The sequence below is a fragment of the Grampus griseus genome (genome assembly GCF_964374135.1).
Source record: "Grampus griseus genome assembly, chromosome: 7".
NCBI classification, from domain to species: domain Eukaryota; kingdom Metazoa; phylum Chordata; class Mammalia; order Artiodactyla; family Delphinidae; genus Grampus; species Grampus griseus.
Window position 1 is genome coordinate 53,071,439 of NC_139001.1, and position 18,103 is coordinate 53,089,541.

The window sequence follows — 18,103 nt, forward strand, 5'->3', positions numbered from 1 at the left end:
GATGGGCACACTGTGGCCCAGGCTCACTGCCCATTTTTGTAAATAAAGTTTTATTGGAGTGCAGCTGTGCCCATTGGTTGATGTATTGTGTATGGCTGCTTTTGCCCTATAGCAGCAGAATTGACTAGTTGCAACACAGACTATATAGCCACTAAAGCCTAAAATATTTACTGTCTGGCCTTTTTTTTTTTTTTTTTTTTTTTCGGCGGTATGTGGTCCTCTCACTGTTGTGGCCTCTCCCGTTGCGGAGCACAGGCTCTGGACATGCAGGCTCAGCGGCCATGGCTCACGGGCCTAGCCGCTCCGCGGCATGTGGGATTTTCCCGGACCGGGGCATGAACCCGTGTCACCTGCATCGGCAGGTGGACTCTCAACCACTGCACCACCAGAGAAACCCTACTCTCTGGCTTTTTACAGAAAAAGTTTCCCAGCCTTTGTTCAAGAATATAGATTAGTTCTTGAAATGCCATGGTATAGAATTTTGAAAAGAGATTATTCTTTTCAAATTTAAAAAATTATATTTTCCCTCTTAAAGTTTATTTATTGGTATATTAATAATAGTGTACCTATTTGTATTATGGTTCACTTGATGTGTTGTCATTGGAAGGGAATAAATTAGTGAATTAACCTTTAAAATTATAATTGAAACTGAAGTTATAGTATGATCTTGTCACATTATTTGAGGAATACAATTAAGTCATTATAAATTTTATTAATATTAATCCAGAGGATAGTTGTTCTAGAACTTAACTTCAACATATTTTGATAACATTTGGAAGAGTGCCTTAGTGCATCTATTTTCGTGCACTCAAAAGACTCTCGTAAAATCACTATGATATTTAATTAAAATGTTAAAGTATTTAATTATTTTATGCCACAGGGAATAACTGTTGTAATTGCACTTAGTCTAAGGAAGAAAGTAATTTGTTTTTCAGGTAGTGCTGACTTTATTAGCAATGCTATCAGCATATTACCATGTTATATTGTTTAAAACCTGATTACCTGTTAGGTTATTGTAAAATACAGTGTTGGTAGAAGAAGTTGAAAATGTATTTTAGTATATCAAATTAACATTATATGGCAGAACTCAGAAAAGCCTCATTTAAGTTTTTAGTACTATATTAAATTTTGACAAGTACATCTCTTCAGAACTTAGACATTTATAAACACTTTAATTGACGCAACTCGTGACTAATTTTTTAAAAAATTATAATAATCTAGTTATATAATTACATCTAAAAATAATCTTATATTGTGAAGGGAGGCCTTTGAGTAGATAGTTTTATAAGTGAATTATCAGCTTCTAGAACAGCACTGTCCAATAGAACTTTCTGCAGTGATGAAAATATTCATATTCTGCACTGTTTAGTACAGTGGCCACTATACTCGTCACATGTCGCTTCTGAGTACTTAAAGTGTGACTGAGAAACTAAAATTTGATGTAATGTTAAGCAATTTAAATTTAAATAGCTATGTGTTGCTAGGGCCTACCATACTGGACAGCACAGTTTTAGAGTGTCTGTTCTGTGCTTCTTCAGGGTCTCCTTGCTTCCTCTTGCACATAGATATTTGCAGTAAATGCATATTGACCTCATTTTTTAAATAATTTACAATAATTGCTTAGGTTGTATCTTAGTAATTATTATATCAAGTGACAAAATGTTATCAAGAGACAAAAGTGTCAAAATTCTTAATTGAAGATATAAAGGTAAAATTAAAGTAAAAATGAACTGAAATGTATACATTATATTTTATAAGCTTGGTTTCTGTTTATGGAAAGCAAATACATTGCAGTTACTGTATTTAAAAAAACTAATTTTAAACTTTCTGATAAGAAATGTTTTGTTGAGAAATATATTTAGTTAATTCTACAGCAGTGCTCAGGGTTAGGGGTAGGGTTATGCCTTTTTTCATTTTGTCTTCATTGATTTGTCCACATTTCCTGAGTTTCTTCACTTATGAAATTTCTGTAATCAACACATATTTCATTAAGGTTATTTCAGGAATTAGTAAATAATATTTATTTGTTATAAGTCATTTGTGATGATGGTATTTCCTGATCCTGGATTTATTCTTGCATTTCTTAGTTCAACAGAATTTTCACAAAGGAGTTTTCAAGGCCCATAAATAACTGATTGGACAGTGTGTTATTATAGCAGTTATGAAATGATTCCATCTATTTATAGAGATTCATCTATTGACAGATCTATATGTATAACATTTATTTTGAGGCTAAAAAACTTAGCCACAAAGGTCTTTTTTTGTTGTTGCTCTTTTAAATATATTTTCTTCTTTATCAGCCAGAGGGTCATTTACATTAACATTGAAGCTGTGCCCATGTATGCTTCTGTAAAGACTCACCATGTTCTGCCTTCTCCATACTAACAAAATATATTCCTTCATAATTGGGTTTAAATCTTTGGAAGATGTATAACTGAATTGTTATATGTCATATTGGTGATCTATATTTAAAAGACTTCTGTGTAGAATCTTTTTAGAATACAGTATATTCAGTCTCTTTTTGATGTATCTGTTTCCTATACTAGGTTTTCATGAAGTGGTTCATACTTATATGAATTTAGAATTTTATAATCAATCTAATTAGCATAAATGACTATGGAATTTCTGTCAGGCAAACAGAAGACTTTAAAAAAACTATAGGCTTGAATAGATTGAATTTTTTGTTTTGTCTGCACAACTAAAGTTCACAGAGTTTTGTGTTTTTAAAACCTTATTTAAAAATTCAGGCTGTCTCTATCATATTGATAAATTATCATATAGCATGGATTCACTGTGTTTTGAATCATTAATGTAATTGTTCTCCAAATAGAAAGAACTGTGCAACATGATACTTGACTGCTGTGCCCAACAAAGGACATATGAGAAATTTTTTGGCTTATTAGCTGGGGTGAGTTCCAACCTCATTTTTCTTGTTGGATTTTGATGAAATCACAAGGGTAATTCTTAACATGAGTATTGCGAATTAATGTGCCTGCTTTGTTGCCTGGTCTAGTAACATATCTTTGCTGAAAGCAAATTGTTCTTCCCTTCCACAGGTTTCCCACTCTGCAGCTTCCTCCTTTCCCACTTCATTTTTGTAGTGCCTTAATATTACGTATTACTCTTCCAGAACTTTGAGAAATTCCACATGCTTTGTAAAATTTCCCAAAGAGGACAGTTAAATGCTGTCTTTTCAAAATTTCACAGCAGTTTCTGAAGTCAAGTACATGCTCAGGCAGCACAAATAAAGCATGAGCTAAAATAATTTTTTGAGTCCAAACTCAACCCACAGAGAAGTATATTTATCTTATACAAATGTGTGTGTCTGTGGTCAGCTACATGTATAACTTTGTTTTAGCATATAAATCCCAGGTAGATAGGGGTGATATATATTAACTTCTTTTTTGAGCATCCCATTATACAGCACAAGAAGATTGAGTAATATGATATACAAATATTTATTAACTTTTGATTGAATAAAATTAGTATTTAATATGCTCATAATGGTATTGACATTTTTATTTTTAATTTATTAGCGATTTTGCATGCTAAAAAAAGAATACATGGAATCCTTTGAAAGTATATTCAAAGAACAATATGATACCATCCATCGCTTGGAAACAAACAAATTGAGAAATGTTGCTAAGATGTTTGCTCACCTCTTATACACCGATTCACTTCCATGGAGCGTAAGTAGATAGGTCAATATTTGTACTTCTTTCCCCTGTTCTTTCCTAATCCCCTGTTAAGATATTAAGTATAGCACAGCCATACTTTTCCTATGTAGGAAATGTACTTTAAAATGAAATGTTGAGGGCTTCCCTGGTGGCGCAGTGGTTGAGAGTCCGCCTGCCGATGCAGGGGATACGGGTTCGTGCCCCGGTCCAGGAAGATCCCACATGCCGCGGAGCGGCTAGGCCCATGAGCCATGGCCGCTGAGCCTGCGCGTCCGGAGCCTGTGCTCCGCAACGGGAGAGGCCACAACAGTGAGAGGCCCGCGTACCGCAAAAAAAAAAAAAAAGAAATGTGGAGCAAACTTTTACTATAATGGCAGTCTTTGAGGTTATGTTCATATAACATGGGATCAAAAAACTAAGTAGGGACTCCCCTGGTGCTGCAGTGGTTAAGAATCCGCCTGCCAATGCAGGGGACACAGGTTCGATCCCTGGTCTAGGAAGGTCCCACATGCCGCTGAGCAATCAAGCCTGTGCTCCACAGCTACTGAGCCCGCACGCCTAGAGTCCATGCTCCGCAACAAGAGAAACCACCTCAATGAGAAGCCCACGCATCGCTACGAAGAGTAGCCCCCGCTCGCCACAACTAGAGAAAGCCCGCACACAAGAACGAAGACCCAATGCAGCCAAAAATAAATCAATTGATTAATTAATTAATTATTTTAAAAAAAGAAAAGCTAAGTAAATAATGTGTGAGTGTAAGAAATACTATCCTGGATGATATTAACAGTCCAAACATTACAGTTCTTTCTGATAGTGATGGCTAGGAGTGTTTTCAGAGAAAATGTAGATTTTCATCTTCTCTGTATACACACGTGTGTGCACACTCATATTCACATACACCAATAGTCTGGTGGCATATGAGCCTCTGAGTTACTGCCTGTTTCCTGACGGAGTAACTGTCAATAGTTCCTCTGGTAAGGATATAAGAGAAATGACTGTTCTGGCAAGATGTATTTTTCTTAGCAGGCATTGAAGTTGGGTAAGTGATAGGGAGGAAGTTCTGTAGTCATAGTTAGAACAAGGAAAGATACTCTCGATGGGGAAATGTACACTGTGTTGGAATTTGAACTGCATTCATTAAGCTGGCACTTAATTGTACAATTACTATTCATTCAACAGCCATTTGTTTAGTCACCAACTCTGTGCCCAGAAAGAGACACTGGGCATCCAAAATGAATTGTATATGGTCCCTGCTTTCAAGAAGCTTAGTACCATAAAACAGAAGAGGTAAGATGCCCAAGGTAATAATGCAAAATACAAAGTAGTAGGTTAGGCTGAAGGAACTGAAAAATCGGAAAGAAATTATATCCAAGATGGAAGAAAAAAGAGAATCATATTGTAGAATACCACAACCCAGTGGTAGAGTGAAGCAGCATCATTGAGCTTATAAATGTTGGATAGAGTTTTGTAATACTTTAAGTACTAAGTGTGTCCAGCTACTTTAATAGGCATTTATAAGCTAACCCAGCAGGCTAATCATAACTTTTACTTTGTTTTTACTCCCTTCTCTGGGAAAATGAAATCAAAGTTTTAAACAATTGAAATAAGTGAGCTCCTGGAACACATCCATAAAAAACTGGAGGTTGCTTTTATTTTTATTTACCCTAAAATTTCTCTCTGTGAGCTTCAGTAAGCCCAATCTTAACTATTCAGAACAAGCCATCACTCTTCGTCTTTACTCGTCTTGTGTACTCTAGTCCTGGACAAAACTGTAGCTTGATGCTTTAAGTGGCATTTTTCCCCATACCCTCTTACACCCATGTTTTGATGAGTGAGTTTTAGGAGCTAATAATCTTAGCATTATATGCTCAAGACAATATTCCTTCCTGCAATAAAAAGCACATTACTCAGGAAAGAGAATGAACTCTATTTCTGTAGCATCTTAACATTTTGGAAATTTGTATAGAGAAGCAGTCTTAAACTTTCCCAAGTAATAATGCGTATCAGCATAAGGGAAGGTATTTAGAGATAATTCTAACTGCAGATGAGAGCAAATCGTTAATTTCAAGGGACACTATAAGTTACAGATATCGGTCACTTTGTCTCATCTTTTGAACACCAAGATAAAATTATCGTTTTCTAATTTTAATTTTCAGGTTCTTGAATGCATAAAGCTGAGTGAAGAAACTACTACATCATCCAGTAGAATTTTTGTGAAAATATTTTTCCAAGAACTGTGTGAATACATGGGTCTTCCTAAACTTAATGGAAGATTAAAGGATGAGTAAGTTTATTATTAAGCACTCTTTATTCTTACTGCCCTCGGAGGTTTTCCCCTACTTTAGCAGCCGTAAGTTCACCCTTAGTTGTAAAAATACAAGTTAAGTCCTTAGGACATTCTTTGTCCGTTACACTGTTCTGACTCCGATGCTCTGTGTGGCACAGGACAACGTGAAACTTTTAACGATCAATTAGTTCAAGTAGAGAAAATGCAGAATTAACGCCTCTTTTAGTTTAGTTAGAACATACAAAAATTTTTTTTGCATGCTCACTGGAGTTTCCCAGTAATGAGTATTTGTAGTTTTATTTTCATTTTTACCCTAATATTGAGCCAAAGAATGATAATTTTTTTATTATCAGTGGATGATTGTGAACATATACCAGTGAATATCAGTCCTGTAACTGTTGAAATTATTACACTGAACTAGGGCTTTGTTCCAGGACTATTATGGAATCCCTGTCCCAGCTTCCTTACTTCCTATGTATTCAGATTGCCCATTGCCATGCACATTGGCTTCTACTCCATTCACACTCCTGAAATCCTTTCAGATTTTTTTCAGTGACCACCTGCCGAGTCCCGCAGTCTATGTCAGTCCTCATGCCTCGTGACCTCGTGGTCTCACTTACACCGTTGACCACTTGCTCATGAGCTCACTTTCTTATTCTGCCTTGCTCCCCCCAACCTCTCTCTCCTCTTCAGCCTGCCTCTCTGGTGTTCGCCAAAGGTCTGTCCTGGATTCTGCATGCTCTGGGCGGGTCCATCCACTTCTCTTAGCTTCGTATACTTACTTATTGGACCTTACCTACTTTGCCAGGCTCACATACTCCCTCCCCAGCAAGCCGCACTGCGGCTGCACTGCACCAACGCTGCGCAGCTGGTTAAGCAAGTCCGGCTCATTCATGCCTCCTTACCTCTGTTTCCAGAGCTAGGAATTCCTTCTCTTGTTCTATCCAGCAAACTCGTATTAATCGTTCCTCTTACATTAAGTTACCTTTTTCTATGAAGAATGGTTTTTCCTAACTCTGCAGCTTAGTTCATTGAATGTAGCACTCAAAACCACATGTCCCGGGCTTCCCTGGTGGCGCAGTGGTTGGGAGTCCGCCTGCCGATGCAGGGGACGCAGGTTCGTTCCCCCGTCCGGGAAGATCCCACATGCCACGGAGCGGCTGGGCCCATGAGCCATGGCCGCTGAGCCTGCGTGTCCGGAGCCTGTGCTCTGCAACGGGAGAGGCCACAACAGTGAGAGGCCCGTGTAACGCAAAAAAAAAAAACAAAAACACATGTCCAAAACCACATTATATTGTTAATGTTTCTCTATTTTTCCCCCTGCCTAGAAACAGTGATTCCTACAGTCTTCATCCTTGATTTCTCTTTTGTTGACTGCTCTTCCCCTCCTCCAGTACCTTCCACAGTGCTGTGTATACAGGCGTGTTTGCATGTACAACAGAGGAGGCTTGTTTGGTTTTGTTTTTTTACTTTTCTGTACATACACTCACATATAATAAATATACATATGTATATGTAGGTTTATATGTGTTATATATGTATATCTATTCTGAGTGTTGTGTGTGTATATGAAAGTTTTAAAAACCTCCTCTTGTATAATTCTAGAAATCAATTTAATTTTTTTTTTATTTGACTGCTCCTCATGGCTTGTGGGATCTTAGTTCCCCAACCAGGACCCATGACAGTGAAAGCACTGAGTGCTAACCACTGGACTGCCAGGAAAATCCCTAGAAATTAATTTTAGTAAATTATGACTTGACCCTACTCATTTAGATAGCATGCAGCCTGACCAGATGAATGATTTTTAAATCACTTGCTTGTATTTCATTTACTAATTTAATATATAGAATATCTGAAAAATGACTATATAAGGATTTTGCCTTTTTATATTTAAGCAATCTGTTCTCTTTTGTTCATTTTTCTTTTTCCTTTTTAGAACTCTGCAGCCATTCTTTGAAGGATTATTACCCCGAGATAACCCAAGAAACACTCGATTTGCCATCAACTTCTTTACTTCTATAGGTCTTGGAGGTTTAACGTAAGAATTATTATCAGAATTTTATTCAATTTACAGAATTATTTCACAGTTGCCTTCAAGGCAGAATCTAACAGAGATTATGTTTCTTATTAGGGATGAATTACGTGAGCATCTCAAAAATATACCAAAGGTCATCGTGGCACAAAAACCAGATGTTGAGCCAAATAAATCCCCCGCCTCCTCTTCCTCCCCTGAGTCCTCCTCCTCTGAGTCTGACTCCTCTGCCTCTGATTCGGACAGCAGCGACAGCAGTTCAGAGTCTTCTAGTGGAGAAAGCGCTTCATCCGCCAGTAGTCAGAGCTCAGCCTCAGGTACTGAAACTGATGTATAGTTGATCGTGCTCTTTTCTAACAAGTGTATTGCTGGTGGTGTTTACAAGGGAAGAGAATAATTTGATTGCTTATTTATTTTAGAGTTCATTTGTTTAAAAGCCACAGTTAATAATATAAATGATCATCTATCACTGTTGCAGTCTATACTGAATTCAGCATTTATAATGCTAAGATTATCTTTTGGAATCCTCTTCAACGAAATGAAGATATTCCATTGGCAAATATTTATTTGAGTGCTGACTGAAATGCCATTCATAATGTCTGTAATCTACTTTACAGGAGCTTTCCTGATGGTTATATTTTAAAGAAAATTTAATTTTTTACTTTTAATAGTGAAGCTTTATATTAGTAATTGACGCATACCACACATTCAATGCACACATTTTAAGTGAACAGCTGTATAAATTTTCATAAACAGACCACATCCGTGTAGCCAGGACCCAGAACGAGAACAACCAGTACCCCAGAAATCTTCCTTTTTCCCTCTTGTACTTACTACCACTCCTCCCATCCACTGCCTCATGGCAGCTCCTGTTCTGATTTGTAATTCTATAAATTAGTTTTGCCTGCTTTAAACTTTAGAATTATATATTATGAACTTCTTTATGTTTGGTTTATCTTTCAACTTTATGTTTGTGAGATACGTCCATACTATTGCATTTAGTTATAGTTCATTCATTCTCATTGCTGTATAGTTTTTCACTATGCAGATATTCCACAGTATATTTAACATTTGTCCTTTTTACTCAGCGGAAATTTAAATTTATAAGTAGTGTTGCCATGAATGCTCTCTTACATATCTTTTGGCGACATACATATATATATATATATATATATATATGCACATTTCTGTTGGATATGTACCTAGAGGTGGAATCACTGGGCTGTAGGGTGTGTGTAGATACTCCCAAACAGCCTTCCAAGTGGTTATTCTAGTTTACACTCCCACCAGCCATGTATGAGAGTTCCCATAGCTCCCATCTTCACTAACACTTTAACTGACTGTATTTTCATTTTAGCCATTTTGGTGGGTGTGTAATGGTACTGCATTGTGGCTTTAATTTTCATTTCCTTGATCAGTAGTGAAGTTGAGCATCGTTTTCTGTATTATCTGCCATTTGGATATTTTCTTTTTGTTAAGTGGCTGTTCAGAATTTTTGCCTCCTCCCCCCCTTTTCATTAAGTTGGCTTTTCTGTTGATTTGTAAGTGCCTTTATGTATTTCAGATATGTATTTTTTGTCACATGTATGTATTGCAAGTAACTAGTCCTGTTCTTATCTCTCGAGCCCTGCAAGGCTGCCAGAGCTCTGCTGGTCTATGTCCCTCAGCAGCAGCCCTGAATCAGCAGATACTCGCAGGGAGAAAGTGACATTACCTTACGTCTCTGTGGTTCTGCCTTCCCTTGAGTCTTGGCCCTTCTAGTCCTCATTTTTTTTTGCCAGCTCTCTGGTGTCTTTATTTTTTAGTTTTTATCTTGAACTAATTTTTGACTTATAAGAAAGTTGCAAAAATAGTACAGAGAATTTCCATATAGTCTTCACCCAACTTCCCCTAATGTTAGCATCTTCCATAACTGTAGTTCACTTATCAAAACCAGGAGATTAACATCAGGAAAATACTATTCACCAAACAACAGGTCTTATTTGAATTTCACTAGTTTTCCCACTAATGTTCTTTTTCTTTTTCCAGGTCCCTCCTTGCCTTTAATTGTATTTCTCTTTAATCTTCTACAACCTGTGGTAGTTCTTCTCAGGCTTTCCTTGTTTTGAATGGCGTTGACCCTTTTTAAGTCCTCTGGTCACTTATTCTGCAGAATGTCCCGCAGTATGGAGATCTGTCTGATGTTTTCTCATGATTAGAATGAGGTTATTCATTTTTAGCCAGAATACCATAGAAACGATATGTTGTTCTTACTGTGCCTTATTGAGGAGTTGATAATACTGATATTGGTGACATTAAGTTTGACCACTTGGTTAAGGTGGTATCTATTGGGTTTTTTCATGGAAACTGTTTTTCTTTACAAATTAATATCTTGTAGGGAGATAATTCAGTACTATGCAAATCTCCTCTTTCTCCTCTAACTTTTGGTCTTCTATTTTCACATCCATCTGTGGATCTTATCTGCAACACTTACTACTGTAGTGTTTGCCAAATGGTGGTTTTCCTGTTTGTCTCTTTTTCCACATTTGGTAATTGAATTTCTCCTGTAAGAAAGAGTTGTGCCCTCCTCCATTTATTTATTAATTCAACTATATATTTATATCAGTGTGGATTCATGAATATTTATCTTATTCTATGGGTTAAAGTCCAATGCTATCATTTATTTTCTTGTTCAGATCATTTCAACTTTGTCAATTAGGAGTTCCTTCAAGTTGACTCCAGTGTTCTTTTGACATACTCCCATCCCTTTTTTTGAGCACTTCCTTATAGCATCTTAAGTTGCTCCAGATCTTTAGTGCCTTTCAAGAGAAGATGTTAAAATTTTATCTGGCATTTCTAGTTGTTTTCAGCAGCATTACTAGTCTTTCACAATTTTGTCTGTCCTCCTTGGGAAGGGGAAGTGCTATAGTAAAGGATTTTTTCAAATATGCCATTTTCTGAAAAGGTCTATGTTGTTTTCCCCAGGGCCAATTCTGCTTCTTTCATCATAGTATCTTAGTTTGAATAAGAGATACTCTGATTGTCCAAAATGCATGTCATTTCTTGTATCTTTCAATGCGTATTTCAGAGAGGCAGCACTTTTCCCCACAGCCTTATTAGTAGGTTGGAAGGCTAGTCTTTACATGCTTGTTTCACTTCAAAGTGTTTTACATACTAAGTGGCATGCAGAATTAGGGGACTTTCAGTGTTTTATATTATTAGAGCAAGATTCCATTTGCTCACAGGAAATTTTATTCTTGAATTGAAATACACTAACATTGTTCATTTACCATTCACCTCTAAAGAATTTGTTATTTCATGGTATCTGTTTTGAGAACAGATGATAACACAGCATGAACTGCTGCAATAAGGAAGCTTGCTGATTCAGAATTAATTTGCCTCATCATACTGTTTCAGTAGAGAGCTTTCAGTTTTATCAGTAAAATATTAAATAGCATAAAAGCAATATGAACTTACCCCAAATTAGAAAATTTTAAAGCAAACACCAAGGAGAGAGAAGAGTGCATATTATTATAGGGCTCAGGTTTTAGTGTCAAGAAGCACCAATAGTGGCATACACCAGGGTCAGAGGGACGTCGATTCTGCACGGAGCCAGATGGTTTCTGCTTGGGTAGCTGCAGCTCAGCTGAGCTGCTTGATAGGAACCAGAGAAATAGGTCCTTAGTGGCAAACCAACTGACTGTGCCGGGGTAGGCATTTGGCAGGAGAAACAGAGGCTGGTACACTGACGTTTGGGTGGAGGTAGGACAAGGGTAGGCAACTTACCACCATATTTCCTTCTTTTTGTATGTATTTATATGAACTTGACAGAAACTGTGGTCATCTCAGTACCCTTGATTATGTACCCAAACTAAATAACACAGATACCGTGATTGAATGTGTTTTATAGCTTAAAATGGTAAGATATTTCATTGTAATTAATATTTATATTTGTGATCATATCAATAAAATTAAAAGTTTCAAGGCCTTCTTAGAAGAGTTTTCTCAGAAATCAAGCCTTTGTGGCTCTCATAAAGCCTATGATTATATCTCAATATAGCTTCTCTTTGCTAGTACAGTTAGTACTTCTCTGATAGCAGAACTATCATTTCTGTAGGCAGAGGTTTTCATTTGAAAAATACATATTCATATCATTACACAAACCCAGTCATCCCGCTCAGCCCACCTCTTAGGAAGTGATGTTGCTGGCATGTATGATCATTGCATTTTAATTATGTACGAGATCTGACATAATATTTCATATGACATAATGCATGTGGGCTAGAGTTTATGTTTTGGATAAAATTTGTGAGTGGAAATGTACCACTTTAGTCACTTCATTAAAACTTTTACATTTGCTATAGTTTACTTAAAGTTCTTGTTTACTCTTTTGAGTTAAGGGTCAAAGCAGTACTTCAGTAAATATATTGTATATTCTTAAAAATTACACTATTTGTATAATGTTCTGTCATCAGACTTTGCATTCAATCGATTTGGCTCTGCATCCAGTTTGTCTGAATTAGTAAACCTGTAATGCATCAATAAGTGTGATTTTTCAGTTGTGAAATTAAGACTAAAATGAAAGCTAACTATATTTCATTTTACACATGCAGATAAAGATGTAAGAAAGAAGGGGCAAGGGAACCACAGAAGGAAAGAAGTAAATAAATTGATCAGGAAACAACACACGAATGATAGGAAACAAGAAGAAAGGAGACCAGAGCAACGGCACCAGGAAACGAGGACCGAGAGAGAAAGGAGGTCAGAGAAACCCAGAGACAGAGATTCAAAAGATCCCGTAACAAAGTACACTTCAGACAGAGGGCTTCCTTCTGAGCGAAACAGCTACAGCAGAGCCATGAAGGACAGAGACCAAGAAATGTACATGGATTTGGAACATAATCTTGGGGATCCCAGAAAGAAAAGAGGAGAGAGAAGAAATTCTTTCTCTGAAAATGAGCACAAATACAGAAATAAGGACAGTGAGAATTTTAGAAGAAAGGATAGGTCCAAGTCAAGAGAAAAGGATAAAAAACATTCAGCCTCTAGAAGTGAAGAAGATAGGTATCAGAATGGTGCTGAGAGACGATGGGAAAAATCTAGCCGATACTCTGAACAATCCAGAGAATCAAAGAAAAATCAGGACCAGCGAAGAGAAAAGTCTCCAACAAAGCAAAAAAAATAATTCTGCAAAATTACAGAAACTGAACATGCCTTATATTCAGTTGAAACAAATTAGTTTTTACATTGATTGACAAACTTTGTAGCTTGTATAAAGTACGGGTTTGTATTTGTACATTTAAAAAATGTTTTCATTTAAAAAAATGTTTTGTAATTGATACTTCTCAAGGCCCTCCACATAAAATTATTTGAAAAGTTTCACCAGAGAGGGATGTAATTCTTGCCCATATTTTGTTAATAAAATGATCAAATGCTCATTGAATCAGTGATTGTTTTCCATTGACAAAATTTTTTTTCTGATAATAATGTTTCCAATTGTTTATAGAATTATTATAATAAATTGTTAGTGACTTCTTATTTGTAACTGAAGACCAAAATAGATGAACCATTTCAGGTTAACATTTTTGCTTTGTTAATGAGATGCTATGAACCTTTCTTAGGAGTCACGCTTTTTTTAAAGTAGAGGAATTATTTTAATTTTCATATTATGTCTTGAAAAAAATAGGTATGTGTAGTTTTTTTCGGAAGTGTTTTGGTGAAGCTAGGTGTATGTTAGTCTTTAAACAGATACACAGCTATCTGATTTATAATTAGGACTTCTCTCGATAACATCTCTTTCTGGACTGTTAGATGAACGTTTAATTGAAATTCTTTGTGATTAGTGCTTTTTCTCAGCCTTGAAGTTATATCACTGTTGGTAAGTTACTATGTATTTAATTTTTAATTTGGATTAATAGATAACCAGAAAACATACAGTCATGAGAAGTGTGGGCAAGACTAACTGTGAAATAATTCTAGTTTTTTTTATAAGAATTTTAAGGGTTTCTATCATTGTAACTCTCACCAGTTAATATGTGACCGTATTATTTTTACTTTTGAAATAAAATATTGCCTCTGAAATTTTAGATCTGCTGACAGACATTTAACCTTATTTACTAAATAGACTACTTGTACTTGTTCACCTTAAAAGTACATAAAATCCATTTTAGCCAGTATCCAGGTTCAAGAGTAATGGGACCACCATTTTAATGTTTCTCTTTGAGACGTACTCTGATTCAAAATGTCTTCTATTTTTGTTATTTAAAAACTTGAGTATACGTAACAATAAAGTCCATGTCAGTAAAGAAATATTATGCTCTCCTCCTCCTCTTCCTGTGTCCCCCAAAGTATTAAATCGAATATGGCAGCTTGGAAAAATTCTTTTCAACACTTTCTCCATCTGTGGTGGTTGGAAGATGGTGAGTTGTGATTACAATGGACCGACACAGACATAGTACATTTCACAGAACTGTGAAGCTCAGCAAATTGGATTTAAGGAACACATAGGCTGTAAGCCCTAAAGGAAATAAATAAGCATTAATTTTTTTTTTAACTAAACATTGATCTTTAGAGGTGGTATCAAGGAAAAAACAGTGGACTAGAAATTTTATTTTCTTCACTTTAACCTTAGTTCATAATTTCTTTTCTAAATGTAAAAATGGGAAGCCATTCTTTTTATTGAGTACTTAAGACCTTAAAGAGTTATTAAAGTAGTTTTTTTTTTAATGTATGTAACTTTTACAAGCTTCTATGTGCCCAAGTCTGTTCTAGGAATTAGAGGTAAAACAATGAAAGAAAGAAAGTCTCAACTCTTATAGTTGGGAGAGAGAATGGTGAAAGACAATGAACAAGAAATGTAAGTGTACCCAGTGGTAATAAATGATGTGAAGAAGAGAGTGTGATAATGGAGGGGGGCGGGGGATGATGATTTTACGTAGGAAGGACAGAGAAGATATCTCACAAGGTGGTGTTTGCTGTGGGAAGAACCAAGGCAGAAGGAACTGCTGAGGCATAGATATTTATTTATAATAAATATTGCCTGGAAAGTTTTGTTAACATTTCCTGTTGTACTTTTATTTTTAATTGTTAAAATTACTTATATTTTTTCTCTATAAGTATATATAGTTAAGTCTCTTTAATTGGAATCCCAGTAACCTGATAACATAATCATTATCAACAGATGATAATAGATATCATTCAACATGGATTGGATATGTTCCTGTATTTTAAAACAGGAAAGGAACTGCTAAGTGAATTAATAATATAAATAAAGTTGTAAGGAGGATGTTTAATATTCTTAAAATAACATACCATTGTTGCATACTGTTAACTGTTTCCTGTTGTACTTAATTCAGCTTTTTTTACTCTTCACGATTTTATTTACTCTTAGAAAAGCAGTTAACGGAACACTTAAGTACCTTCAAGCAGAAGTATTTAAAGTGTAAGGGAGTCATATCAGGACATAATACATAAGAGCCTGGGTGGGGAATTGCACTATTTGCCTTCTTGATGCATTTCTATAGCGTCAAATATGTGTTCCCGTCCACTGCCTGCCACTCAGGCAGGTTTCTCACTTTCATCCTTTTTAATATGCAGACAAGAAATATGTTTGATATGTCTAATTTTTTACTTTTCAGGATTAGCATTTTGTAAGGATCACCTGAGTTCTAGATACTTTGCATGTGTTGCTCATTGTTTTTCAGTTTCGCAACTTCCTTGCCTCCAAGGTTCTCTTCCCCCATCCCTACCTTTCACATCCCTAGCCACCCCCTCCTGTGGTCATCTCCTTCATGTTGACATCAAAATCCATACAAGCTCTAAAAACTCTCCTTTAAGCACTATACTTTGACCCCTGCCCATCCAGCTCATCTGCTTTAATGCTGCTATTCTAGCAACCTTTTTTTACTTCCATCACAACTTTAGAGCTATTGACTTTGTTCTAATGTTACCCCCTCCCTCATTTCTTCACTTCCTTGTTCTGTGGTCCATCATTTGATAGATGAACAAATGAATAAACTAATTTCCACAAAATAACCCTTTGAGAAGTGGTTTTGTCTTCCTGTATTGCAGAAGAAAAGAGTGAAATCCAGAGGTTAATTAGGTCAGGCCACAAAACTGGTATGTAGCAGGACCAGATTTTAACCCAGATAAGCTTTATTCCAGCTTGAGAGGAGTAATATTTGAGTACCAGCTCTGCCACCTACCAGCTATGTGGACTTGGGCAAATTATTTCATCTCTCCAACCTTCACATTCATCTTTAAAATTTAAAATGTTTACTGTGCCCACAGGGAACTATATTCAATATCCTGGGATAAACCATAATGAAAAAGAATATAAAAAAGAATGTATATATGTGTAAAACAGTCACTTTGCTGTACAGCAGAGATAACACAACACTGTAAATCAACTATACCTCAAAATTTTTTTTAAGTTTATGGTGCCCACCTTACACAGTTATAGTGGTGATTAAATGAAATAAAGCAGTCAAAGGCCTGTAGTAATTCACAGCACAAAGTGGGCATTTAACAAATACCGGTTTTCTTTTTCCCCAGCATCTAGCAAAGACTTAGGAGAAAATTGAGGTTCATTGACTGACTTATGATTGTTCTAAGTCATCTGTGATAGAGTGTTAAAAAAGGATGGTGTTAAAATAGCTACATAGAAAATTAATGGATTTTTCTAGAGTCAATGTGTGACAAAGAGTAATTCTCTATCATTTCTCTCCTATTATAGTACTTCTTTTCCAGATGTATGTATTCTTTTAATTTAAGTGGCCAGCTTCTTATACCCCTGATTTCACATTTCCCAAATGTGTTGTCAGAAAGGGGAAAAAAAGTTTTTGTTATCTCTGATAGTTATGAGTGATTTTTTTTTTATGAGGGAATTTTTTGTTCTTGATTTTAATATTTTGTTTATTCTACTGTCATTTTGACTCTACTGGTGTGGGTTTTTTTCCCCCTAATTCATGTCTATAATTATATGTTTTCATTCATCAAGATCTTTTAGAACCCTGATCCTTTTTTCCTAATCCTTTTCTCACTTTTTCCAATGTAGTCAGATGTCCTTTCTGACCTTTCACATTCTTTCATTCTGTTCCATGTTTATTCCACTGGATGTTTCTTCAGTCAAGCAAACTTTAATGCCCGCTGATATTTTAGGAGGGAACCCAGAGTGCCTGGTGTTCCCTTCCTGTGGACATCTCCGTGTGCACACTTCCAAACCCTAACTGAAACACTTCCACGTGGTTTTCCCGGCTCTCCTTATTCTGATCTCTTGTGTCCCCTCAGCCTTTCGGCCTTGGATATGTTCCACAACTTCTATTTATACCCACCCACATGTTTCTTTTTAAATGTCCTTAAAAACTTTTGAGCACATTACATATCTCCAGCTAGAACATATGTTTCTTGAAGTTAGTCCTATCTATGCATTGTATGTTTTCTAGAGATAAATGTGTGGACATCTTACCACTATGACTCACCCTCCTCACTGCGCAAGACCATGCTTTGTGGGGAGGGATGAAACTGTTGAGTTCACCTTAGGCCAACTTTGCACAGGTAGAAGAAGAACGGAGATACTCAGCTAGCCAAAGTCACATAGGGTGTGTATGTCTGTGTGTACGTACAGAAAAGCACAGGCTTTCTTTTAGAAAAAGACTCAGGTTCATATAGAGTAATTTATGACCATTTAAATTGAATACTATTTGGCTAACTGCACATGTAAGTCTAACTTTTTACCACTTGCTGGTTGTTGACCTTCATTCAGGCAGTCCTTTTTTTTTTTTAACTTTTCAGACAGGTCCTATAACCTCTATGTCTCAGTTTTCTCATCTGTAATATGGTTTAATAATTGTAACTCCCTCAAATAGTAAATGATCTCTGTGGCATGCTTAAAACAGTGCCTGGCACTAAGTGCTCATCGTTACAGTTTGTACTATCAGTGTACTGACATGGTACCACTAGACCAAGAACTGCAAACTCAAATACCTACAGGGGCCAGGTGGATCACACAGCTGAAACAATCAAATGCAGCGGTAAACTGGAGTCATTTAAAGGCAGCAATAGGTGCCCAGCTCCACCCAATTGTGCCGTAGGCTGAGGTTGACAAATCTGCCTGGTTTTCAAGAGGAT

The 18,103-nt window shown here is 36.3% G+C and overlaps 1 protein-coding gene across 1 annotated transcript in view; it reads left to right on the forward strand.

Moving 5' to 3' along the window:
- Window positions 1-14,197, forward strand: part of CWC22 (CWC22 spliceosome associated protein homolog) — a 63,322-nt gene extending 49,125 nt beyond the window's left edge. Inside the window, exons 15-20 of the mRNA XM_082657927.1 lie at window positions 2,831-2,908; window positions 3,537-3,689; window positions 5,834-5,961; window positions 7,901-8,002; window positions 8,096-8,313; window positions 12,589-14,197. Of these exons, the coding sequence (XP_082514053.1) occupies window positions 2,831-2,908; window positions 3,537-3,689; window positions 5,834-5,961; window positions 7,901-8,002; window positions 8,096-8,313; window positions 12,589-13,160 (1,251 nt within the window). The 3' untranslated portion in view covers window positions 13,161-14,197. The remainder of the gene's footprint in view (window positions 1-2,830; window positions 2,909-3,536; window positions 3,690-5,833; window positions 5,962-7,900; window positions 8,003-8,095; window positions 8,314-12,588) is intronic.
- Window positions 14,198-18,103: the final 3,906 nt, after the last annotated feature.